At 38.3% G+C, this 26542-nt stretch overlaps 1 protein-coding gene across 1 annotated transcript; it reads left to right on the plus strand.

Moving 5' to 3' along the window:
- Nucleotides 1-3983: 3983 nt before the first annotated feature.
- Nucleotides 3984-5057, plus strand: LOC308505768 (alpha-N-acetylgalactosaminide alpha-2,6-sialyltransferase 2-like; the record flags this gene model as incomplete). Its single annotated transcript, XM_081068440.1, has 1 exon — nt 3984-5057. The coding sequence occupies one exon, from the start codon at nt 3984-3986 to the stop codon at nt 5055-5057; it is 1074 nt and encodes a 357-aa protein (XP_080924566.1).
- Nucleotides 5058-26542: the final 21485 nt, after the last annotated feature.

Genomic DNA, 26542 nt, shown 5'->3' on the forward strand with positions numbered 1-26542 from the left:
CATACTGTCCACAACCCACCGTCCTAACTGCAATCCGCGCTTGCCAGCCACCATCTTCTTGCTAGCCCCCATTTTTTGGTGCTAACGTAGCTACAGCAGTTATATTAGTGGCCAATGGCTCACTGGTTACAGCTGACAGCCAACTAGCCATAACTGATGGCCATCCAATCACAGGTGATGGCCATTTATTACCTGAGCCAGCACCTTTCTATGTGAGGCCGAGAGCCTGGAAACTGCTCTTTGGGGCTGTCATGTGGGGGACCCTGCTCGCTGCACCATTTGTCATGCGGGGTGGCCTGCGGGGTGGGGTCTCAGCTCCCCCTCCCCACATAAGAACGCAGGATGTGGCTAGGCCAAAAAGGAACACCCACGGAGCCATAAGTAGGGAAGTCATATCACTATATTCTCGCCGGCGGCATCCGCCTTTCTGCAATCTGCTCTTGCTAGCCCCCATTTTCTGCTAGCGTAGCCACGGCAGTTATATTAGTGGCCAATGGCTCACTGGTTACAGCTGATGGCCATCCAATCACAGTTGATGGCCATTTACTACCTGAGCCAGCACCTTTCTATGTGAGGCCGAGAGCCTGGAAACTGCATTCTGGGGTTCTGTCCCCACAGGGGCTCTGTCCCCACATAGATATTATAGAGTAGACACATTTATCAGGAAAAAGACTTGTACTTAGTAATCATTAGTGTCTTCTAGGTCTGAATTTTTGTTCTACTTCTAACAAATTTGCCCCATAAATTCAAGTGATTGCAAAGCCATTAAGTAGTTCTTTGACATTACAGTTTTGAAGCAATATACAAATGTGGTGAGAAACATCTGGATATCAACCATAAGGGTGTTGTCTTGGTCTCAGTTTACCACTTCTGCTGTGGTTTAGAAAAAGTTGCTTTATATCTCTGGATCTCAGCTTGTTCACCTGTGGAATAGGCAGTCAACTTGAATTGCAATTAACGCTAACTTTCTGCTATTCTAGTGGATGATTCGTTAAAGGATTCATAGCAAAAATGTGCCCAATTTATTGCTCACAACCTTGGTTCTTATACATGAAATATTTTATTGGCATTAAGCAAATAGCTATTTAAATGTCAGCAGCGAGTATAGGTAGTCTATCTGGCAGCCTTTCATTTTCTAAATGGAAAGGAAAGGCTCTGCTGGTGCTTGCATTTATTTTAAACAGAAGAAATATAGTTCCTGATGGTTAACAGATCTCCTGAAAGCTAGACAAATTGGACTCAGTTGAGCAAGATGGTTTTTGAATAGCTGATTAACTGAAAGGGGAACCAAAGCTGCAGTTATTAAATACTGATTTTCAGCTCTTAATACTCAAATTGTTGAACTTGCCAGCAGATTCTGTTGGAACATGAAAAGTCCACTCAGTCAGCTGACTATTTAGGCTGTCACGCTCCAAAAGATTTTTTTTTTCTTTATAGATTTGAATATATTTGTGTATAAATTGACCAAGTAAAATTTCTTTTGTTACTGTGTAGGCAAGGAATGATTCTACTACTTGCCTACATGAAATAAATTGACATTTCTTTTGTGCTTTCATCTTCTAATCAATTCAAATATCATTTACTCAATATATATAGCCTGTCAGATACTATTTTAAAGTTCAGAAATAAAGAAATAAAAATATATTGACCAGTCTTCAAAGAGTTCACAATTTTGTATGGGACAGAAACACCCTAGTGAAGTTAGGTCTTTTGAAAGTTAAACTAGAGCTAGAGAAATTGATTTGAGAGTCATCCTATAGATGATAAATGAAAACAGGAATGTGGGTGAGCTCTACCAAAGAACGGAACCTTGAAAATCCCCAATATTTAAAGAATTTCAGTGAGAGGAAAAGGGAAAAAAAAAAACTACTGAAAATAAAAATTCAGAGAAGTAATTACGGAATTACAATTTTTGTCTTCAAAGGATTCCATAAGAAGCAGACTCCAAGGCAAGGTTTGAGCGCAGGGAGTTTGTTTGGTGACTGGTTCTAGGAAGTACCAGTAGATGAGTGAAGAGGTGAGACACGGAAGAGAAGAAAACTAACAAAGTTTGCTTTATGGAACAAATCACAGCTGTGAGTAACTGAAGATTAACTTCACTGTGCGACTCTGAGACCCAGTGTAGATATGTGTAGCAAAATTGTCTTGCCTGTGGGGTGAATGAGCTGAAATATTTGTGTAGCAATTTCTGGTAGTCATTGTTAGAGGTGGTTCTCAGGAGTGGTCAATTCCTTGGCACTGCTGGCCTATTACATATGCATTAACAGTGGGTGCCAGTGGTAAGAGAAAACCCTCAGGCAAAAATAGTATCTGGTGCTGGTGGTTGTAAGTCTGGCTGTCGTGCATGGAAATGTTAAGTGCTTAAGAGCTATGGAGAGAACATTCATAGTACCTGTTAGAGTTGACTTCCCTGGGGACCAAGGAAAGAGAGAGTTTCTGGGAGGAGGGAGTAGTGAACAATGTCAAAAAAGACTGAGAAATCAAATAAGTAAAAGAAGAACTCAGAATGAATCATAAGCCAAGGGGAAGATACAAATAGAAATGGAAAAAGTAGAGATTAAACAAGGGTGATAGAATGAATAATTGATAGAGTAAGATGAAGGAGGAGATGGAATGAGGGTGTGTGTGAATATTTATAACTAAAATTAAAAATGCACACAAAGGCAAATTAAATAAAATTATAAAATTATCGTTAAAAATAAAAATACCCTTTTATGTTTTAATTCCTATGTCAATGTATCAAGGAGAGTCTCCTTGAATCTGGCTTAAGTGCCACTTCTTTTCAGCACACCCTTTGCTTGTTTTTATGATGGAATTTACTACACAGATTCTAAATTATTTATTTGCTGCTTATGCTGGGATGGCATCAGGCACAGAGAAAGGTTAGAGCTCCATTTGGTTCATTTAAGCTATAAAGCTCTGAATTACTTTGTGTCCAACCATCTTAGGATACATGAATAGAAACTAAACCAGCATCCTGGGGAATATAAACCTGGTCACACAGTGTCCATCCCAAAAAGAGTAGTCACATCCTTGATATTTTCTCCTGACACATTGATGAGTTGTTGCATTGCAGCCTGTCTTCAGAATACGGAATGACTTCTTTTAAGCAATTACATTTTTCCTAAACAGGCTCTAGATGGAGATATTCATCTATTGTTCTTTTATTTTCTCAACAGTTGAGGTGAACAATATACTCAACAACAGAAAAAATAAATTAGAATTATCCCTCATTTTTAAGTCTTTCAAAGACTCATAGAAATGATTTAAGAGTATTATTTAAGGCAGATAAGATGTGAAAAGTATTTTTGAATTGTTAATTTATTAAAGTGGAAAACTGCTACATGTTACCTCTTTCTATATATGTACTTTTTCTAAAGAAGATATAAATTAATTGCCTTTTTATATGGAATAGATTTAATCAGAAATACAAAGGAGTTAAAAGATTTCCACTTATTTTATAAAAATTTGCATTTGGTATACAACCATGAGGAATAGCAAAGTCAATCTACAATAGAAAAAAGCAAAATTTGCAAATGTTCTTGCATAGATTTTAATGTTTAGGTAAGGCTTGAGAAATTTATTATTATTATTATTATTATTATTATTATTACTAGTATTATTATTATAGAATAATCATGTGCATCCCTTTCCCAGCAAATGGTTTATTCTGTATCCTGAGTACTTAAGTTTAGGGCAGGATAGCAGAAGGGAAATTAACACGGATTCTAGAGAGCAACATGGGGCTGTGCAAAGAGAATGTAACCAACTCCTTACACAGTGGGCAAGCATTCATTACTGCCTCTGAGGTTCTGTTTACTCCACTGCCAAATGAGGGCAATTTCTCCTGCTGTGCTGGTATTGTAGACTGACTAAGGTAAGCAAAAAAGTGATTGTGACGGAGAGGCTCCGCGGGCGGCGTTCAGCGGGCTGTGGGCAGGCCAGGGGCAGAGCCGGGTTTTTGTGCCGCACCGGCAGGCAGGATGGGTTGCAGAGGCCGCTGGGGCCTCTGGCTGCTGCTCCTGCTCGGGGCCACCTGCGCCAGGCTCCTCTTCTGCTGGTACAGCGGAGCTTGGCCGGAGTCCGGAGCTTGGACCTCCGGGCCTGCGGGACAGGAGGCCTGCCCGCGCCCGCTGGCCCGGGCCCTGCAGCAACATGCGCATTTCCGGCGGCTCTTCAACCTGTCCATCCCGGTGCTGCTGTGGGGCGGCCTCCTCACCCCGGAGCTCTGGGACCGCCTGAGCCAGGTTCGAGCCCCCTACGGCTGGCACGGGGTCCCCCGCGAAGCCATCACCTCCACCCTGAGCCTTCTGAATGGCTCAGAAAGCGCGGAGCTGTTGGCGGAGTCCCACGAGCCGCGTGGGCCTTGGCCTTGCATTCGGTGTGCGGTGGTGGCCAACGGAGGCATCTTGAAAGGCTCTGGCCAGGGCCGCCTCATCGATGCCCACGACTATGTCTTCAGACTCAATGGTGCTGTGATCAAAGGCTTTGAGGATGATGTGGGCACCAAGACCTCCTTCTATGGCTTCACTGTGAACACGATGAAGAATTCCCTCATCAACTACAGGGATCTGGGCTTCACCTCCGTCCCACAAGGACAAGGCATGCGTTATATCTTCATCCCTTCAAACACCCGTGACTATGTGATGCTGCGATCAGCTATTTTGGGTGTGCCTGTCCCTGAGGGTCCTGACAAAGGGGACCTGCCTCAGGCCTATTTCGGACCAGATGTCCATGCAGGTAAATTCAAGCTACTACATCCAAACTTCATCCTCTACTTGACAGAGAGCTTTTTGAATTCGAGCTTTATTAACACAGATGCTAAAGACATATACATGCCTAGTACGGGGGCCCTGATCCTGCTGACAGCTTTGCATACCTGTGACCAGGTTAGTGCCTATGGATTTATCACAAGAAACTACTGGAAATTTTCTAACCACTATTTTGAACGAAGAAAGGAGCCACTGAAATTTTATATAAATCATGATCTGCGTCTTGAGGCCATTCTGTGGAGGGACTTGCACAAGGCTGGCATTATTCAGCTGTACCAGCACTGACCTCGACGTTCTTGGGTCCTTTGCTTCTCTTTGCAAAGAGCCAAGCTTCTCTTGGCTCTCATCATTTAAATGGCCAAAATCTTTTTCTTGTCTTCTATTAATGGGTCTTAGCATTAATGGGTAATTAACCCTCAGTCAAATCATGATTTCAATTAATTTTAACTGAGGTAGCTGATAATCAGTTTAATAGTTTTAGACAGATTAGAGCTGTAACTTCTTGGCTTCTGTTGGGACTTGGTTGTTTCCCAAACTGTTTTAAGGAAGTCTCATCCAACATACGCATGTTATTCGCATACAGCCCATTGAACCAAGCCTTGTGATTTAATGTCTTGGTAACTAGTAACTTTGGACAGTTTATTCTGCTACACCAGGTGTTTAGCTGACAGGAGAGTTTCCAAGGGAGCGTTGGACAATTCACCAAGGACCAGCCTCTGGCCTGATTCAGTTCTGCAGTTCTCGAAGACAGATTTTATCAGCACACTTAATACTAGGGATGACTGAACTCAATAACAAAAATCAAGAGAGCAATGTCTATTAAGCTGCTACTAGAATAAATTCACAGAGAAACCTGATAAACAAGCAAGCAACAATTTTGACAGTGTGGTACAGGACGTTATGTACAAGGGAGGCATTACAATAGCCTTTCAATGTAAACAGAGTATCCGGGGCAGATCCAGCCTAGAAGTAGAAGCTCAATTCTTGGAAATAAGAAAGTTGTATATCTAACCCTTTGATCTGTTTTCCTGATCTTGAAAAGCCAGCTGATTTTCTGTCCCCTTGTTACATAATTATCAAAAGTAGAATGTGGGTGGAGCACCAAAGGTGAAGCTATGTGTAAATATAAAGTACTAAGATAATTCGCCACAGAAGATTGCTTTGTTCAAAGAAGTTCAAATTTCCAGAAACTCTAGTTGGTGAGATTGTTCTTATGCTTTTCAAGTTGGCATTTGAATGTCTGAGATGAAAAAATGTTCTCATTTTTACATGAGGAAGACTGGGATGGGATAGGACTTTCTTCCTGCCTCCCCTAGGGTGATGTTAAATCAGGGCAAGGAGCAGCAGACTTGAATTGCTTCTTTAGAGCAGACTGGGTAACCCCTCATGCTAAACCTAGGTGCATTGTTCAAAGGCAGTCATTTTTTTTCACACTCTTTTACTAAGAGGTGCTACATCAAATGTTAATTGTAAAACTATTGACCTCAGACAGGCAGATACACAAGAACACCCACCCCTACATTCAGCTAGACATGGACTGACCTCACCATACATTCATGGCCTACTGTCTCCTCTATTGCCCAAAAGTCTTCAAGGCACATACTGAGTTTTTTTTTTTTTTTTTTTTTTCATTTTGAGTGACTCACTCATCTCTATCTTTACTTCCTTTTGGTCTTCTTTTATGTCATCATTATATGTTCCAATAAACACTTTTGACTAAGGATATGAATGTGGTCACAGTGGAAGTTTTGCAGTGGCCAGAGACATGACATACAGGCATACCTTGGAAATATTGTGGGTTCAGTTTTGGACCACTGCTGTAAAGTGAATATTGCAATAAAGCAAGTCACATTTATTTTGTTTCCTAGCGCATATAAAAGGTATGTTTATACTATACTCCAGTCTATTAAGTGTGCAATAGCATATCTAAAAATAAAGTACATACCTTAATTAAAAAATGCTGTATTCCTAAAACATGCTAGCCATCATTTGAGCATGTTGGAAAAATGGCACTGACAGACTTGCTTAATGCAGGGTTGCTATTATACAAACTTTAGCTTTGTAAAAAAACCGCAATATTTGCAAAGCACAATAAAGTGAAGTGCAATGAAATGAGGTACATCTGTAATTCTAACTGTATGCTGCTCAGAATGTATTTCCATAGGACTTACAGTGCAGATTCACTGAGCAATTGCATTTGTAGGAGAACATTTCTGTCCTACTGCTGCATTACAGTAAATTTACTTGCAGAATATTAAGATAAGGATGTGGATTTGGAATCAGAAAGACGTGGGTTGAGTATGGCACCAAAAACTACTAACTGTGTGACCTTGAACAAGTTGGGTAGGCCCTAAAAGTGGATTCTGTGGAGCAGATCCTTCCCTTCAGGACTGTAGCATCAATTCTTCCAGTTGATGAGAATGTTGGTGGCTGGCAGCTTTGAGTCCCTCTCAGAGATTGCTCTTGGCTGAAGGAAACTGGAACTGCTTCACCAAAGGTTATAGTTCCTGTCTGGGGAAGTCTGTCTGCAATGATTGATGGATGCAGGAGTTTTCTCCCTTGCCTTGATTTGGGAAAATCTGAAAGACTTCCCAGTTCCACAGCTTCCTACGGGATCATCTGAGGTCATGGTTGAGGTTAATCACAGTTGGTTTTCTTCCTCTGCCCAATCTTCTGGCCAATCCTCCACAGATGACTCTCCCCAGTAAAATGACTAAATGCAAATACCTCTTTCAGAGTTTGTTTCCCCTAGTACATACTTGCAAACCCTCTTTGAGTATCTGTTTCCTCATAAAAATATTGACCACTTCACAGTTCTGTAGATAATTTAAATATGATAATTCATAGAAAGCATGTCACACACTTCCTGACCCAGAGTAAGTAAGTAAAGACAGACCTACTGGTACTGTTCCTATAAAATACTGGAGGGAGGCTTTCTTCCCCAGGTTTTTCTTCTTGCCATCACCTTCTTTTTCTCCTTCCTTTCACACTAAGCTTCTCAAACAGCAATTTTGTGTCTGTTATAATCTTTTCCTTTTCCAGCACTATTCTTATCCATCTGTAACTTTCTTTTTTTTAACTTTCCTGTCAACAGCCTGGTTTCTTCATGTGCAATAAGGCCTAAAATTAAGACCCAAATTTATGTGTTCCTTGACATCTGGTGCAAAGCAGGAGTACCTCAAATGGCCTAATTATAAGTTCACCTCCCTGTTCCGATGTTGGGAATCGGATTTGCTAGCTAAACAACCCTCATTATCATGGGGATCAGGCACAGTCCCTCCTTCAGTTCCCTGCCCACCAATCACATCCTCCCGTGGGAACCATGAGTTACTCCGCCCTCTTGATACTAGAAAGCCTGGCTCCCACTGCCCCTTGTTGTTCACTCTGCTCCCTCTTAAAACCTCATCTTGTCCTGCATATTATGTGGTGTCCTATTCTCCCACGCTGTAAGTATATGTGACCACTAAATTGCTGTTAATATCTGTCCAGTGTCAGCTGTGTGTTTTTCCATCCCCATAATCCAAGGCAAGTATCCATTTCTCACCAACAGGGTGAAGAGGAAATGATTGAAACACTCCACTCAGACAAATAGGGCCATTCAGTGGCTCATTTCACTGTTATAAACTTCTATGTCTGAGAACAAAATCATAAACAAGGCTTCAGTCAATTCTAGGATGTCTGTATCTGCAATAACATAGGCATATCAACCCCTGGTGTCTTATTTCAACAGTTACTCTCTTAATTATTTCTGCAGTTATTTTGTCACCCAGACCCCTAAGTTCCCCACATATTATGAATTTTGAATGCCTAAAGCCTCCTTAAAGAAATTGAGATGGGTTCAGTGTCTTAATCAAAAGATATAGGTACAATGCATTTGTTCTCTCCATCATCAAAATGCCTCCCAGCTGTCAAATTCAATTTTTATCTAAGGCTTTATTCTTTCTATATCTCTCACTCATTTACATGTTCCAGTTTCACCCCCCCCCCCAAACTAATTACTTTCAAGTATCTCTCTATTTTGGCTTCATTCCTGAGGGGTGGTTTCATATTTTCAACTACCAAATGGATAATTCAGATGTTTGTCCTACCATCAACTCCAGTTCTACATTTTAAATAATTTATGTTTCCTTCAATACACATTTTCTTTTATGGCCAACTTACTCCTAAGAGTCCATTTTCTCCACCTGCATTTCCCAGCCTCCTTTGAAGATAGGTTGAAGCCATGTGCTACTTTGGCCAATGGACTGTGAGCAGAAGTGGTAGGTGTAGCTTCTGAACCAGTCATTTAAGAGCCAGTATCTTTCCTCCATTTCTCTATACCTCACAGTAACTTAGAAGCCAAATGTTCTTGATGGCATAGCTATAAGAAGAAGGGAAGTATCTGCCCCACACTAAAATTTACTAGAATGTGAAATAATCTTTTGTAGATTTAAGCCACTGAAATTTCCATATTTATTTGTTACCAAACTTTATAGTGCCTATTCTAATAAGAGCACTCTCCAAAGAAGGCAGCCACTCTGCCATAGCATATTATTTGAATGCAGAAATATGGTTGTAATACACCTAATGTGATTTTATTAGGTGAATCCACAAATCCAGATTTCCGTGTGAAATCTCCCAATGTTTAAAAATTGGTTCAAACTTGTTAATCACCCTTTGGGTCACACAAAATGACTGTGGGCTATATTCTGCTTATGGGCCACTTGTTTACAATTCATGAACTGAGTGATCTTTAATTCTTTCTCAGCTCTGTTATGTTATGATCTTGTAATTTGAGGAAATACCACTACATCTTTTGGGCAGATGTCCATATATCGTAAAATGGGTAAGCCAGAGCAGTAGGTTGAATCATTCAATATTTATTGTTATTTGTATCATGTGTCAAGCTCTTATGCATGCAGTGACAGAAGTTATGCCAGAGAACAATTTTACATTCTCTGAGTTCACAATCTAGTGAACAATAAAAAAAAGGAGAGTGTGATTAAGACTAGATAAAAACGTATAATCTGGCTGCTAAGAGAGCACAGAGGGAAGTATGAGCAGTCTCAGAACTGAGGATTAGGGAATAATGGTCCAGACAGAGTTGGATTTGATCCAAACATAGTATTTGGGAATAAAGAAAGGAATAAAGGGAGGGAACACTTCCAGGATAGGAATAACAGGGAGAATCCCAAGGGTCAGTGTGTACAGGGACAGTACATGACTTTGGATAAGAACTAGAATGACAGCAGAAAATAGAGTTGAGAGATTAAGGCCAGAATTCAGAAGACCTTATACACCGGGTTCTGGAGTTTGCATACAGTTTAATAGGTGACACACGTCAGTGGTTTCGAACATGCTTTTGGAGGATTGACTGGGCAGCAGAATATGATATAAATTGGAGCTAGGAGCAACCAAACAAGAGATTAACACAGTTTCTTAGAAGGATTGTTAGGCAGTACACAAGAGAGGGATGACTTTGAGAGCCATTTTAGAAGTGGAGACAAAAGCCCTAACAAATTGAATATGACAGGTGAGGAGCCAGTAAGAATCAGAGTGCCTAGGTTCTTGTTCACACGTAAGTACCTTTTTCCTTTACCTGGTTTCTTAGCACACTTCACCCAATAAGCATGAGATACAATTCACTACTCGCCCACATTCACTGCTTTGCCTTCTGTGACCCTCAACAGAAGGAGAATAAAGTTGTACTTGACTCTGAGATGGTAACTGATCAAATCCCACTTGGTGCACATGAAATGATACAAGTGCCTGCACCACTTGTGGAAACTTTATGAGACTCCATTTAGAAATTGCATTAATTCTTATAGCCACTGTTCTTAAAAAGAGTCAGGAGAACTCCCAAAGTAGCCTAATCAGAGAATGGTATGTTGAGATAATTGCTCACTCAGACCTGTTTTGTTCTGGGATCTCAGCACAGGGGAAATATGAAGTAGTGTTTTGAGAAAGGTTCTCAGAGAAGCCTTTATCATGACTTATATTAGAATTTACCCCAGGCTGCCATAGGTCCCAAAGATAAGCATGCCGGGGCCTATGATGGATGCATACTCAATTGAGCTGAAGAAAATAGGAAAGACCATATACCCAAAAGCGAGGCCCTTATCTATCACCAAACCTTTTTTTTTTTTTTTCTTTAAATGAATCCCTAGAAAGAGGTTGTGCTGGTTACTTTTGCGATGTTTGGATTACTCACCAATAATTGCACCCAGGGGAGATTTCTTAGCCTCTACTTGAAAAGAAGGTCCTGGGAACGACACTCTGTGCTGGCTGGCAGGAGGTCCTAAATGGTTAGTCTCATTGAGCAGTGTCCTTTAAGTTTTTCTTTTCCCTGACTATAAATACTCTTAAAATGATGCCACCCACTGCATTGTCTCTGACCCCAATGTGGACTCCTCCACTGTGGTTCCACTCAGGCTGACACTTTTATCCTTCAGCTACCCTCCACTCTTTCTTAACCCCAACTCCCCATTGATTCTGGTCCAAATCCATCCTCTTAAGGTGAGCCACTCCCAGTGAGTTATTTGTAGGTAAGCCTTTTATTATTATTAGTTTTTTAATACTACTAAATTTAGTGGCTTACACAGAGTTAGCCAAACTGCAAAGTCTGAGGTAACAGTCCCCACAAGATAGCCCTCACTGCAGATACCAGACATAAGTTTGGAAGTTCCCAGTTTTACCCTCACTGCAGAATAGCTGACTACAAATATGAGGGTCCCCATTACCACTCAAGTTTCATGATTCTCTAGAATGTCTCATAGAGTGCACTAGAAGAACTCATTGAATGATTTATTACAAGGGAAGTATACAGGTTAAAATTAGCCCAAGGAAGAGACACACAGAGCAGAGTCTGGGAGGGGCCCAAATGCAGAGTTTCTGGCCTTCCTCTCCCAGTGGAATTGTGGAGGGTGTTATCTCCTCCCAGCCACTGGGTATGAAAATACAAAGTATTGTTAACCAGGGAAGCTCACCCAAACCTTTGATGTCCAGAACTTTTATTGAAGTTCAGTCACATGCCAATGTGGCTGACTGTTAGGATCCAGGCTCTGCCTGATGTCGGGCTAACATCTTTTGTCTCTGGTTCCTTCAGACGTTAGAACTGATACTATGTGATCCAAAGCCCTCATTATAAGTCACATTGTTAGAATGTCTGCTGGCCATAGCCCCCAAGCACACAAAGACACTCTTATCGGGCAGGACATTTCAGAGGCCTAGAGAGCATCAACTAACAGCTGGAATCAAAGACCAGACTTATCTTGGGCAAAGCCAAATTCCCGAGTACATACAGCTTAAACAACGTAAATGTATTATCTTACAGTTCCATAGGCCAGAAGTCTGACAGGGGTCTCACTGGGCTGAAACCAAAGTATTGGCAGGACTGTGTTCCTTTCTGGGGACTCTTGGGGGATGATCTGTTTCCTGTTCACTCTGATTGTTAGCAGAACCCAATGCCTTGTGGTTATAGGACTGAGATCCCTGTTTTCTTGCTGGTTATCATCTGAGGACCACTCCCAGCTTGTAGAGGCAGCCTTGCATTTGGCCTCTATCCTCCATCTTTAAAGCTAGCAGTGGCTAGTTGGATTCATTAAATTCTCTGCATCTCTTGTTATGTGTAATCTCTCTGACCCAGCCTAGAAAAAATCTTTGATATTAGGACTATGTGATTAGATTGGTACCCAGATAATACAAGATAATCTCCTTATCTCAAGATCCTTAATTTAATCACATATGCATGATCCCTTTACCATATAAGGTAACATTTATTGGTTCTGGGGATGAGGGCATCCCCTCATCTGGGCAATCTTTGGAGGCCAATATTCTGCTTACAACAGGTAGCAAGCATGAATTTTAAAATGTGATTTGGTTGCCTTAATTCAAATGAAAATATGAAATAGGACTTCTAAGCCATAACAGGGCCAGGAGGGAGAATAATTCTAGGTAGGAGGTTTTTCATGGCCTATCAAATCTCACAGAAAGAGCTGGTCACAGTATAGTTTTGTTTTACTCTATTGCCTCAACTTTTATACTTATTTAGCTTCATATTTGACAAACAATTATCAAGAAATGCTTGTTTGCGAGGCAGAGTGTTATGCACATTTGCTTGATTTTCCCACTAAATCACTTAACACTAGTAAAAAGATATTCGTATCTTCATTTCAAATGTCAGGAAACTGGATTTTAGAAATATACTGTGTATTACTCAGTGTCATACAGTGAGGAAGTTTTATCTCAGGCATTTGAATATGGTTTTCTCTGAGTCTAGCATTCTTAAGACTGCAAAATGCCATCTTTTATATATTCTACATACATACATTTCTACATTTTTGTATCTACAATTACATCTTTATCTTTTCATGTATAAACTTGAACTTTTCTTTCAACTTCTGGGAACGAAAAATCAGAAAATACACATCTTATTTATCTGTTGAAAAGTATTAAGTGCATTATTTTAGGTGCATATCCTGATTTTATAAAATGATATCTGATAATTTCTTATGAGGTCAATAAAATTACACAGTAAAGCCATTTTAAATGGAATTTAACAGGCACAGAGTTTATTCTTTTTAGTTGCTAAAATATCAACTCAGGTGAAACCCCAGAGTGTCTAACAGTTTCATTTGACTCATCTACAATAGGAAGGTAGGTATTTTAATTTTCATTGTTTTAACCTTGTAACCAATATATTTGCAGTTGGTTAGTTTAATTCAAGGCAATTCTCAGACCAAAATTGAGGCAATTACTAGCCCATTATGAGAAGTAATTAATAGATCGTTTACTCATATTAAGATTTTTAATTTCCAGAATTTTCACCTGGTAGAGCTTTAGGATGTCAGATCTCATACTCATAAGTAGCTTGGCATGCTTCTTGTTCACTTCTACAATCCCTACCCTGGACACTGTGCTATGAAACTGTCAGATTGCTATTTTATATCTTCCTATTCAAGGAACCCTCATGCTGTATTTCTAATTCTTTCCCTTTCCAAGGGCTCCCCTTCCTGGCCTCACTGAACTGCAGAATCAGACCACTTTGCCAGTGAGAAAGTGATATTCTCTCTTTTCAGTAAACTACATAATGGATATTGACCCTAGAGTCTCCTCATTCATGCAAAGTAAGAAATCAGAGCCAGTGTACATCTCCTTTAAAAGTAATCACATGTGGAAGGCAGAGAACTGCAGAAATCTCCAAATCAAGATGTCCTCCTTGCTGGAGGACACCTGCTTCTCCTAATGGAATATTTGAAAAAGTAGGACCTCTCAGTAGCTCCTCTTGATGGCCCTATATCTTTTTGCAGGAGCCCTTTGCCTTAAGGAATTTCTTCAAGCTCCATGGGTTATAAGAAAAGTTATGTTATTTTTAGTTCTACCTTCTAGTTGATTTTTTTTTAATGAGAGCTCTTTTAGAGGTAGCTATGAGGCCATGAAACTAACTTATGTATCAGTTTTTTTAATTTCTTTTTATTTATTTATTTTATTAAATTTTTTGGGGTGACAGTGGTAGTAAAATGATATAGGTTTCAAGTGTACATTTCTATAATACATCATCTATATACTGCACTGTGTATTCACCATCCAGAGTCAGTTCTCCTTCCATCAATGTATATTTGACTGCCTTCACCTTCTTCTACCACCTCCCTCACCCCCCTTACCCTCTTGTAACCACTAAACTGTGGTCTGTGTCTATGAGTTTTGTTTCTTTGTTTGTCTTGTTCCTTTGTTCCTTTCAGTTTTATATCCCACATATGAATGAAGTCATATGGTTCTCAACTTTTGCTTCTGAGTTATTTTACTTAGCACAGCAAAAGAAACCATCAACAAAACAAAGAGGCAACCAACCAAATGGGAGAAGATATTTGCAAACAATGCCTCTGATAAGGGTTAAATATCTAAAATATAAAAATAACTCACGCAACAACACCAAAAAACAACAACAAACAATCCAAATAAAAAATGAGAAGTGGACCTGAACAGACACTTCTCTCAAGAAGACAAACGGCCAGCAGATATATGAAAAAATGCTGAACTTTATCAGCTATTAGGGAAATGCAAATGAAAACTACAATGAGTTATCACATCACACCTGTTAGAATGGTTATCATCAACAAGACAAATAATAATAAATGTTGGAAAGGCTGTGGAGAAAAAGGAACCTTCATACACTGCCCATGGGTGCAGCCGCTATGGAAAACAGTATGGAGGTTCCTAAAAAAAAACAGGGAAGAATAGAATTACCATATGACCCAGCAATCCCTCTACTGGTTGTCTACCCAAAAAGTCTGAAAACTTTGATCTGTAAAGACATATGTATCCCTATTTTCATTGCATTATTATTCGCAATGGCCAAGACATAGAAACAGCCAGAAATGTCCTTTGATAAATGATTGGAAAAAGAAGACGTGGTACATATATACAATGGAATGTTACTCAGCCATAAGTAAAGATGAAATACTGCCATTTGTGACTACTTGGATGGATCTTGAGTTTATCATGCTAATCAAAATAAGTAGGACAGAAAAAGTCAAGAACCGTGTAACTTCACTTACATGTGGGATATAAAACTGTAAGCAATAAAGAAAGTTTCTTTTTAAAGTTCCAAAGAGTTTCACAAAGAAGTAAAGATAGGCATCTCAGCAGCACATATTTAGTTCTTCCCTTATGCCCTTTTCACCGTGTTGGAAGGGAGAACTCAGATCTATGGATTCTCTGCCTGCTATGAATATTAACTTACTTATGTAACAAATATTAAGTACCTACTTTATTCCAGTCACAGTTCTCAGCATTGGGAAATAAAAATTATAACCCAAAGAATAAAATTCTTGCCTACGTCACACTTATTTTCAAGTAGGAGATAGAGACAATAAAATAAATATATAAAATGTATAAAATAATGGATGATAAGTCTGAACTGCATACGGGATACATGTTCTTTAGGCCCTCCTCTTTCTCAGTCTCTTGAGAGAGTGTCTGAATTCAGATAACTGGTAGAGTTGACACTGTTTGCTACCTATATAACGTCCTTATTCTTTTGTTCTTTACTAACAGAATCCTCATTTCTCTGGGCATTCCGTAGTACTTTTCCCAGATTCCTTTGCAGCTATAAAAAGCAACGCAACTCAGTTCTAGTCATGAGATACAAGCAAATGTTCCTGGACTGGTTGTCTCTTTTCTCCCCCCAAATCAAAGACTCTAGAGGAGAAGATTTTCTATTTCCCTTTTGTTTTATTTCTGCCGAGAATGTGAGCACAGTCCCTAGAGTCAACCTTGTAGTCAGGAGGAAAGCACATGCCAGAGATGGCTGAGCAGGAAAATGAAACTCAAGCAGTTGTGTCAGCCCTGTTGGCCTTCTTCTCTCAGCATCACCACATTATATGACTCCAGGGGGCTGCATCCACATTGTAGCCTCTACACTGGACCATAATTCTACAGGCTATGATATATATGAGACCCTCTGGAATTGTGTAATACTGCAGTACTGGATTTTTTATTTTTTATTAATTCTTCTTTGGTTTATTCACAGTAGTCAGGATGCAATTATATGCTGCTAAACACAATCGTAAATAATTCACTAGAGTATTAACAATAACCATATTTCATCTTCAAAACTTTTCTCTCAGGACACAAAGGCACATGCTTAATTTGAGTCCTAGGACAATGTAAGTATGCTAGAGGGCAGTTATGCAAAGTGGGCTGTAATAGTCACTCTATTAGTGTGATTCATTTGTCAAGTTTATGTTTTTGCCAACACAATACCCTTTAGGAACCCAACTTGTTCAGAAAGGAGAATTAAAGAAAGGATGAGGTTGGAAGTATTAGACTTTAAATCAAACATTAGGGCATAATCAAACAATGAGAACTATATCTTACTATAAATTCAAGGGGTGGATATTCCTTAACCCCATATCCAAGTGCTCACACATCTGTCACGACTACTGTCTGGTATCTAGTATCTGTGCATTGTCGTTGAACTGATTCAGCCTCATGTTGTCTTGCTCAAGCCATTGCATTGGCCTCATGCTTGATCTCCTTGTCTTTAGTTTATTTCTCCTGTAATTGAGTCTCCATAATACCAGAGTTGCCTTTCTCAAAATCACATTTCCCACTGTCACTTTCCTTCTGTAAAAAAAAAAAAAAAAAAAAGAAAAAAAAATTCTTTAGATAAATGCTGCAGTCTGGATAAAGTCCAGATACCTTAACATACTAACATGGCATGCTATGTTCTTTATATTATGGCAGTATTTGATTTCCCAGGTTCAACTCATACCACTACCAAATCTTGACAGTTTCTGAATACACTTTTACATTTACAATTTTGTCCCTTTCTTGTTCATGGGTTTTCTTTCTGTCAAAAATATTCTTCCTCTCAACTTTCTGCATTCTCTTTGTTCTTCCTTCAAGACTCAGCAGATAAAGCCATCTCTGAAGTTCTTCCTGACCTACCCAGACTGTTGGTTATTGCTTACGCTTCATTATTCCTTACACATCACTTGGTAAGACCTCATAATACCCCTCAATTCACTTTATTACAATGATCAATTTTCATTTATTCATATCTGTCTCTTCTTCCAGATTATCAGTTCCTAATTATCATCTTTATATCTCAGATTTTAAAATAAGTGCTCAGCAATCATGATCAGCTTAAAAAAATTTAATTTAGAATTTAATCCAAGTAATTCTCTAAATCATAAGATACCTGGTTAAATCAGAGATAGGAATGAAGTGATCAGAAATTCCAAATGCAAACTTTCTGAATAATTTGGAATCAGAGTTGAAGCCTTACATTAATTTGGAAATAACTAATCTGAGACCATTAGTAGAGACTTTGAGCTGCTTTCAGGATAATATCAGTGCACAACATAACTATCAACAGATATGCACTATATATCTTTACATGCCTAATGGCAGAAAATATATATTAATTAATATTAACATATAAATACATACAAAATATATATTAATATATTTTCTTACTAACAAGATAAAGCAATAATATTTTAAGAGATTATATTGTACAAGTGTATATATTAATTTTCAGTTGGCTTGGATAAGAATTCATCTCATTTGAGTAGATGGTAGGGGTATAAACACATATTGATATCAAGGGAATCTACTGTATTTAACGTTGATGGATGCTAACATTGTCAATTTCTATATAGTTTCAACAGCAAAGAGTGGGAACATTGCTTTTAAGTGCAAGCCTGTTAAGAAATAAAGCTCTTTATAAATGTCATCCAGTGGGCATACCTTTTCCCATTGTAAAAAAAAAATATATATATATATATATATATAGCTGAACGTTTGTATGTCAAATGTCTGAGGGAACTGGGCTAGGTGACAGATGACTAATTACCATCTTCCGTATTGGAAAGTCTCAGGTTTCCATGAGAAAGTGGAACCAAGTGGGTACTTTGTTCATAAAATTTTACACTGAGTAGTGGCACTCCTCTATTCATTGTCTCTTCTCTGTTCTGTCCCCCTGCTCCCACCTTCCAAAACAATATTTTATTTGTTTGTGCCCATTCAATTTGGATAGATTACTATATTTTCTGTACTTACTTTAAAATACATCAATATAAGCTGTGTGATATGTATGTGGGGGAGAAAATTAACTTCAGACCAAAATGATTGTTTAACAGTTGTTTTGTCCTACTGAAATATACATTCCAAAGGCGGTTAGTGAGCATTTTAAAGATCCTGATCAGGAGTCCGCCCTTCAGAGGAGGCTCAGACAAGCACTTCAATATTGTCATTTAAATCTGTACTAACCCCTTGTTATTCAAAGCATGGCCCAGAGACCAGTAACTTAGGCATCAACTATCAGCTTGTTAGAATGTAGAATCTCAGGCCCTCAACCCAGACATAATGAATCAGTCTGCATTTTTCACAAGACTCCCAAAGGACTCTGTGAGCATTTAATTTGACAATTACTGAACTAGGCAGTTTGTTAGTTAGCATAAGAGATGTTAGAAATAATTTTTGCATTGGTAAAGTGAGTAATGACCAAACATATGGTTTGTTAGAAATATAGAACAGGCATCTCCGCCCATGCCAGAATTAGATATAAGAATTTGGGGAGCTCAGTGGCTTGTTGGGTGGTACCCTCAAATGAATCTAGAGCTTATTTGGTCTCGTGTTCCCCCATTTAACAGAAGATTCTGACATGTGATCTGACTGCAAGGTTAGGTGACCCTACTGTCAAAGTATTGTCACATTTGCTTTGGAATGAAACTTTCATGAAAGTTATTTGCTTGTCATTGTCTACAAGAACAGAGAATGATAATGTCACATGATTACCTTTGATACTTGCTTGATAGTAAATATTTGTACGTGTGTGTTTATAAGTTTGTATGTCCAATTCTTCGTGCATTATATCATTATGGCATGCAGACTGGTAGTGAGCCAGTCATCATTGGAAGCTTGGGCATTTACCAGAAAGCATCCTACAATTTAAAAAGGCCATATTAGTTTGTGGCAGTTTAGAACAGACACTTGGAAGCTACACAACCCTACGATTTCTTTTCTAGTGATGATCTCGGCTTACACATCATCTTATGACTGAGATTATTTTGTACTCAGAGAAAACTTTCAGTCCAGATCAGATCTAAGACTATCACTAGTGATAGTCAGAAACACTTTGATCCCTTTGAAAGAAATTGCTTTTGCAATGTTTCATCTGCATGCTGTTTTCTTACTACATTCCACTTTCTCTAAGAGACAACTTTATATGGGTGAGTAGTAGTATATCACTGAGAAAATTTTCTTCTACCAATTTCCTCAGGCTAGAAATCTTGATTGCAGAAGCTCATGGTATATTGTTCTTCAATAAAGGAGTAATTTTTATAAGGAAGTTCAGGCCTTGATCACTTTGCCTACATGTCTAACTAATTTTTTAAAAATTATAAACTTTATTTTCCTTTTGCATGATGTCAGTTAAGTGCACGGATTGGTCCTGTTCATGGAAATTACTTATTTGGACCATGGATGAGAGTGTCTGACAAAAACTTCCCCTTACCTCGTGTGCAGTTCTCATGGTGTGCAGAATCAGATTCAAGAGACAACAAAGGAGATTAGGCTCTAAGATACATCAGTGTTGTAAGGTATATGTCAGAAACTATTGATGTTCAGATTTTAGGAAAAAGAAATCTCAATTCAGAAAATAGATCCAACATGAAAGATTTGCAAAGGCTACAAAAGCAAGTTATATGAAAAAAAATGTTTATTTTTGATGATGAAGTATCACAAAGCGTGAAACTGTCTACTTGAGGCACTATTTTTTTTTCTAAACCTTGATGAGACTTAATTGTGATCATTATTACATTTCACTTTTTTAGAGGTAGTATTTATCTGAATACTGCAGATAACATCTCATTCTGCCATATCATTTAGAAGGTTTTGTCTAGGATTTAGCTGGCAAAATGAACGGTAGAGAAATAGAAAATGGCTACAGGTCTTATAAACGCTTTGTAAGTGTTGCAGCTTATAAAGATCTGTCAAGGAAAAGTGATGATAAATTTAGAAAAATGCATTACATGCTCCTGTTAAAATCCAACTTTGTCTTTTTACAAGTATTTTCTATTATTATTATTATTGTCCTCTAATAAATGCCAAAAAAATGTATACACATGACTTGTATTCATCTTTTGTTATCGGTATATATCGAGTACTATAATTTTAATACAGTTTTTTTCTTTCTCAAAATGTGATACATTTTTGGGGGCAGTCTCTGTGTCTATCTGAGTCTCTGGCATCTGTGCATAGCTTCCCAAGGGGAGTACTTCGAAGGTGACTGTAGTGATATTCAATAGTGAGGCATGTAACACTTTTCCTAGGATGAATTCATGAACTTAATTGTCCAACCTCATATGTTACAATGAAAAAAAATACTGAACCAGGAATAGAATAATTCCTGGTCTTTTTTTTTTTTTATCACTCATAGCCAGGTTGTTTGGGGCAACCATTATCATCTTTGAACCTCTGTTTTCTCATCTTTAATCTGTCTACTTAACGGGACTGTCCTGAAGACCAATCATGTAAAAATATGGATGTACATTTATCTGTAAATTTTGAAATGCCAAATTAATCTTAGATTAATTCTCCTGAACTAAAGTATTTTAGAAGAGACTAGGTGGCCAGCTTTCAAATCATCTTGGATATCTGAACTTCTGATGACTGCAACCCCAGATATCTGAGTGCAATCTCATGGGGAACCCCAGTAGGAACCACCTTGAGTCCACTCAACCCACAGAACCATGAGAGACAATAATAAATTGTTGTTCTAAATTGAGGGGTAGTGCTACATTGCAATAGACAACGTACTTCAATGCATTTCTTTGTGAACTGGGAATATACAAGAAATTAAACTGAAGTTTCCCAAGGCTAATAATCTTCCTGATATGTTTTACTAAGATTGTATTTTTGTTCTCATCACATAGTTAACTGTAACTTTTAAAATTTTATGTGCTAGAATGTTCATTTTCTCCAAGACTTCAACTCAGTTCTCTGTGGGGCAGCTGCACTGTGATGCCAGCTACCGAGAATACGTAACTCAATGTTCCTTTCCAAGAACATTCATGTTATCAGGGAAGTGCTGCAAATATACTGCATAGGAAGAAAACATGGATTCCTGGATAGTATTTTCTTTGTTTAAGAAAATAAAATCACATTAAGAAAAAAATACATTTTACCACCCTTTAAGAGGTCCCAAAAACACCTTAGAATTACATGAGAATATGATCTTGTTTTTGTGAAAATGCTGTATTTTGGACATACTTTTCCTAAAGACTGATTGCTGGTGTTACTTTACCATAGGACACAGTCATTTATCAGCAAGGAGGCAATATGTGATAATGATAGATATATATTAACACTGCCTTTAATTTGTTAGAATGCTTTCACATATCTTAATAAAGTTACAGAGTATCAAAGTGAGGAAGAATGTTAGACAATAAGTCAAATCTCTTTGTTTCCTAAATAAGGACAATAGAGGTTAGGGAGTAAAATAATTTGCTCATGGACATTTAGCTAATTGGTGGCAGAACATAGATTCTTCACTCTTTGTCCATTATTCACTGTATCATTTCTTGGGAGACCCCTCTGTGGTAAATACAGTGTCACTTCTTTGTCTAGTTTTACAATGAGTGAATTAAGGCAGTATATCATTATAGTTTACTGATTTCATTAAGGTCAAAAAGGGGATTTGAAACATAATACCAATCACTCTTAAGATCCCTTATCATCCCAGCAATTCCTCTCCTGGGTGTATTCCTAAATAAATGAAAACATACATCCACATAAAATTTTGTACATGAATGTTTATGGCATTATTCATAATAGCCCCAAAGTAGAAACAACCCAAATGCACACTGACTAATGAATAGATAAACAAAATGTGGTATTCTATTATATATAGTGGAATATAATGCAGCAATACAAAGGAATGGAGTACTGATATATTCTACAACATGGATGAGTCTTGAAAACATGTTACTTATAAGAAGCCAGACACAAAAGGTCACATATCATGTGATCCATTTATATGCAATATCCAGAATAGGCAAATTCATAGAGTTAGAAAGTAGATTGGTGATTCTCTAAGGCTGGGGGTAGGGGTGGGAAAATGGGAGAATGGGGTAATTAATATAGGGTATGAGGTTTCTTTTTGGAATGATGAAAATATTATAAAATTGATTGTGTGGTGATTGCATAATTGTGTGAATATACTATTCAATTATACAATTTAAATGGATCAATTTTACTGCATGCAAATTATATCTCAATAAAGCTGTTACAAAAAAAGAGAAAACAACGACTACTCATCATCATGATTTAGAAGGTCAGGATGGGGTTTAAAAATGGCACATTGTAGAACACTGAAATATGCCAGCTGAGTAACTCTATTAGTGATATGCAAATGAGTTAAGGGTTGTGATTTTTTTCCTGATGTGAGTCAGATTTGCCTAAAGCAGTATTTGCTAAAGTGTGGCAAGCATTCTCTTGACAGCATACATGATGATTTTAAGGTGTACCTAGATTTTAATTAACATAAAATTAATTAATTGATGCTAGTGTTCTATTTGTAATGTTGATAAAAAGTTTTTTATTGACATGTATTAATTTGAGTTAAAATAAGTTAATGTAAAGAAACCAACAAAATATAAATAGTGGTACAGTTGGGATGAGGATATAGTAAAAATCATAAAGGTGGTCTATGAATAATTGATTTTGGGGGAACTTTAATCCAGAGAAAACTTCTTCTCCCAAGGCTCAGATTATTCCCTAAACTTCTTGAACAACAGTGAGCTTTCGGTTACCTAAAGGAAGGATTAGCTGTGCATGCGTAGATGGCTGAAGGTCACCTGTTCTCAAACCAGGAGGTTTAAAATGACAAATCAAAAGCAGCTCACTTCTATGTGAAAGACCACATCTCTTATTTGATTCAGTGATACAGTGAAAAGAATAAAGACTGTTGCACTCAAGAAATTTGGATTAGAATATTTGCTGCATGACTTTTTGGGCACATCGCAAATATCTTTGAGTCTGTCTTATTTATGAAAAGGAAATACCAGGACTTACTTTACTATGTGGTTGTGAGGATTGACTAAAACAAAGGAAGTGACATATACTACCTGAAATAGAGCAGATGATTAAGGATTTGTTTCCTTGGTTTCACTGTAGGTTGTACAATCACATTCCATGGAGTGGAGTGGCAAGTTAAAGGGCTATGCCGTTCTGTTAAGAAGATACATGTTAAGGCTCTTATGAGATGAAGGGTGAGGTCCTCTGATCCTTCCAAGTCATGTTATTGGTCAGTCACTTTCCAGGAGCAATTTGCACATTCTCTGGACAAAATTCACTTCCTTTCAAAGGACTTCTCTGTCTAACTATGCCATACTGATTGTTATTCTAGAACCCTTGTTTGTTATGCGTGTGTGTGTGTGAACGCGCATGCACGTGCACGCACATGCTCGCGCACATCTGACGACTGCATCTTTCCTGTATAATGACTGGAAGATCATCCAAGGAATTCCTTTGGGGTCCCTGATACTTCCTACAAGAGGAAGCTGATCCCCAGGAGCCTGGTAGTTTGGTACATTTACATATGGAGCAGAAATGATTTCCCCATAAGTACCATTGGACCGTTCGTGTGTAATAGATAATTGGGTCTTTATTCAGTATGCAATATGAGGTGGTAAACAGAGCATGGGCTTTGCAGTTTTACATACTTGCTTGTGCCTGCTAGCTCTAAGTTTTATTAGCTTTATGACCAACTACTATAGTAATCTGTCTCTCTTAGTCTCAGAGCTCTCTTTGATGGAAAAACAAGATAAAGAAAGAGAGGGAAAAGAGAGGAAGGAAGGAAAGAAGGAAAGGAGAAAATTAGTCTTTTTCACCAAAATGTTGTGAGAATAAATCAAAATGAGGTAATTTGGGAGATAATTAGAATAGGCACTTAGTAAATATTTTTGCTCCTTCTTTTCCTCCCTCCTCCCTTTTTTGACTGGATTTGGAGTTTAAAAGCATTTGTTAAATAACTCATCTATATGGAGGTGATGGGTGGAGATTACAAAGGTGGTAAGGGTATATAGCTCTTCTCCTTAAGGACAACTACAACTCAGATAACCCAAAACATGTTTAGCATAAATTGGGTTGTGGAGCAATGGTAGGAAACTGGGCATAAAACCTAATAAAATCCTTATAAATATCACCGAGAGGCTTCCACTGAGACTCTTCTTTCTCCTATATCATCTTGTTACAGTGACGTTTCAGTCAATATATTTTTGGCTTGATGAATGAGTGGATTTGTCCTCAGGCAGTGGATACTGTTTCACTAGAGAACTTGTTATAGTAAGAGAAATACCAAGATTGGGGCTATATCATTGTCATTTTATAGACCTGGGAATTAAGGCTCAGTGAAGCAAAGTAACACATCCAAAGTCATATAACTAGGAAGGGAGCACTAGGATTCTCTTCTGTCCAACTCTAGAGACCTGATTCCTTGTCACCATGTCTTATAACCTCCCTAGGTCTTGAAGAAAGTGAGGAGAACAGGTTGTTTGGCAGAGAGCATGTGTGAAAGGCATTCGGCTGGCTTCCAGAAATGACACAATAAAAGCCTTAGCAGGTTCCAAGGGGACAGACATTAGACGACTTGGCACATTTGGAGCCGAGAGATGAGATAACTATTGGTAGCTACTGGAACAATTTGCGAATGTCACTGATTCCAGGTTTAAAAGAGCAAAGCACACATTAGCCTGGATGCTTGATTCTGGAATAATTAACTTACCTTTGTTTCATAGGTTGGGCAGAACAAAATAGTAAGACTCTACTATCACATTTTTCCCTCTTTTTTTAATTAAGAGCTCTGCAATCACAGCACTCTGGGTTAATATTTCCGCACACGTGCACATGGAAACCAACTCTTCTCATTTGCTTGTGCAAAAAGTCATCATGATGTGAGGTCAGGAAAACGATAACAGACTTTATCTTTTGAATGTTGAAGGGAATGGGCTCAGTTTCTGTGAAACCATCCATTACATTTTTAGTGTGCTTTTCAGCATAATGCAGAGAATGCATGATTTTCACTTTTTTTTAGATGTTTGCAAGATGGATAATATCTAAAAAATATTGTGATAAATCTGCACATAGGGAAGGGTGGCATGTGTGGCCTGTATAATGAGTGTTGGGGGCGTTTGGGATTCTTTCATTAATGGAAGGCTGGCCTGGGCAAAATAACAATTGGGTAAAGTTTGTATTTGGGGCATTCTTCCTTTTTTGTGACCCTCTCTCTCCTACCTCCTGGAGTCCAATTCCTTCACAAAACTGCTCAGAGAGGCTTACTCCCTTGGGTTCTATCCATACATCAAACACTGCCCGCTGACTCCAATTCCCAGAGCCAGAGGTTCAATTTTTTAGGAAGTGCTACATTTTGTAAGAGTGCTGCAAAATGTCTATTTCTTTAATCTCAAGTGGAGCAAGCCTATTGTCAGGCCTTGCCAATCAACACAGGGCCCTGGGACTAACAGCAAAAGCACCAACTAGGAATTGATTTAACACGCAGAAGTTTGAGATCCACCTCAGACTAACTGAATCAGAACCTGCATGTCAACAAGATTCACAAGTGATAAAGATTGAGGAAGCTCTGCTTTAGAGACCCAACAGCTTCTATAGGAAAGAAAATTCAGATCAGAATTTCCTAAGTATCATGTCTTGGCACAGTATACCAATTCCACGTGATTGTAACGTGTTACAGTCTGAGGTCAATTTGCTCAGGTCTTCAAATCTCTGGGTTAAATTAAATTAAGAAGGCAATAAGAGTGATGAAAATACTAACATACTGTTACCAGGTACCATATTTGGGAATTTATATCAAGGTACACTTGAAAAATTTCTTCATTCATTTGCAACATGATTCTATGATGAAAGTAAAATACGCGTTTCTACTTCATGTCTGGAGAAACTTAGTTTTAAGAAATTAATTGTGTGGCTCAAGACCACATAGCTACTGAAGTAGAGACTAAATCGAAACTCAGGTGAACTGATTCCAGAACCTAAACTAGTGTGTTGACCCTGTCGAAAGTTCTACAAATGTATAGAATTCTGATATGCTTTATGAATCTGTAAACCAGAAGTATAATAGTTAAAGTTTCTCAAATGAGTTTGGCATAGAACTCCTCTTGAAGGGATAGAAAAACTCTCCAGATTCCACAGAACATCTGGGAGCTGTCTCCTTTTGTCATAGCTTCACAGATGGTGATGGGCCTGGTCACACCGTGAGGCAGAGC

The sequence above is a fragment of the Rhinolophus hipposideros genome (assembly GCF_964194185.1).
Source record: "Rhinolophus hipposideros genome assembly, chromosome: 12".
Lineage (NCBI taxonomy): Eukaryota > Metazoa > Chordata > Mammalia > Chiroptera > Rhinolophidae > Rhinolophus > Rhinolophus hipposideros.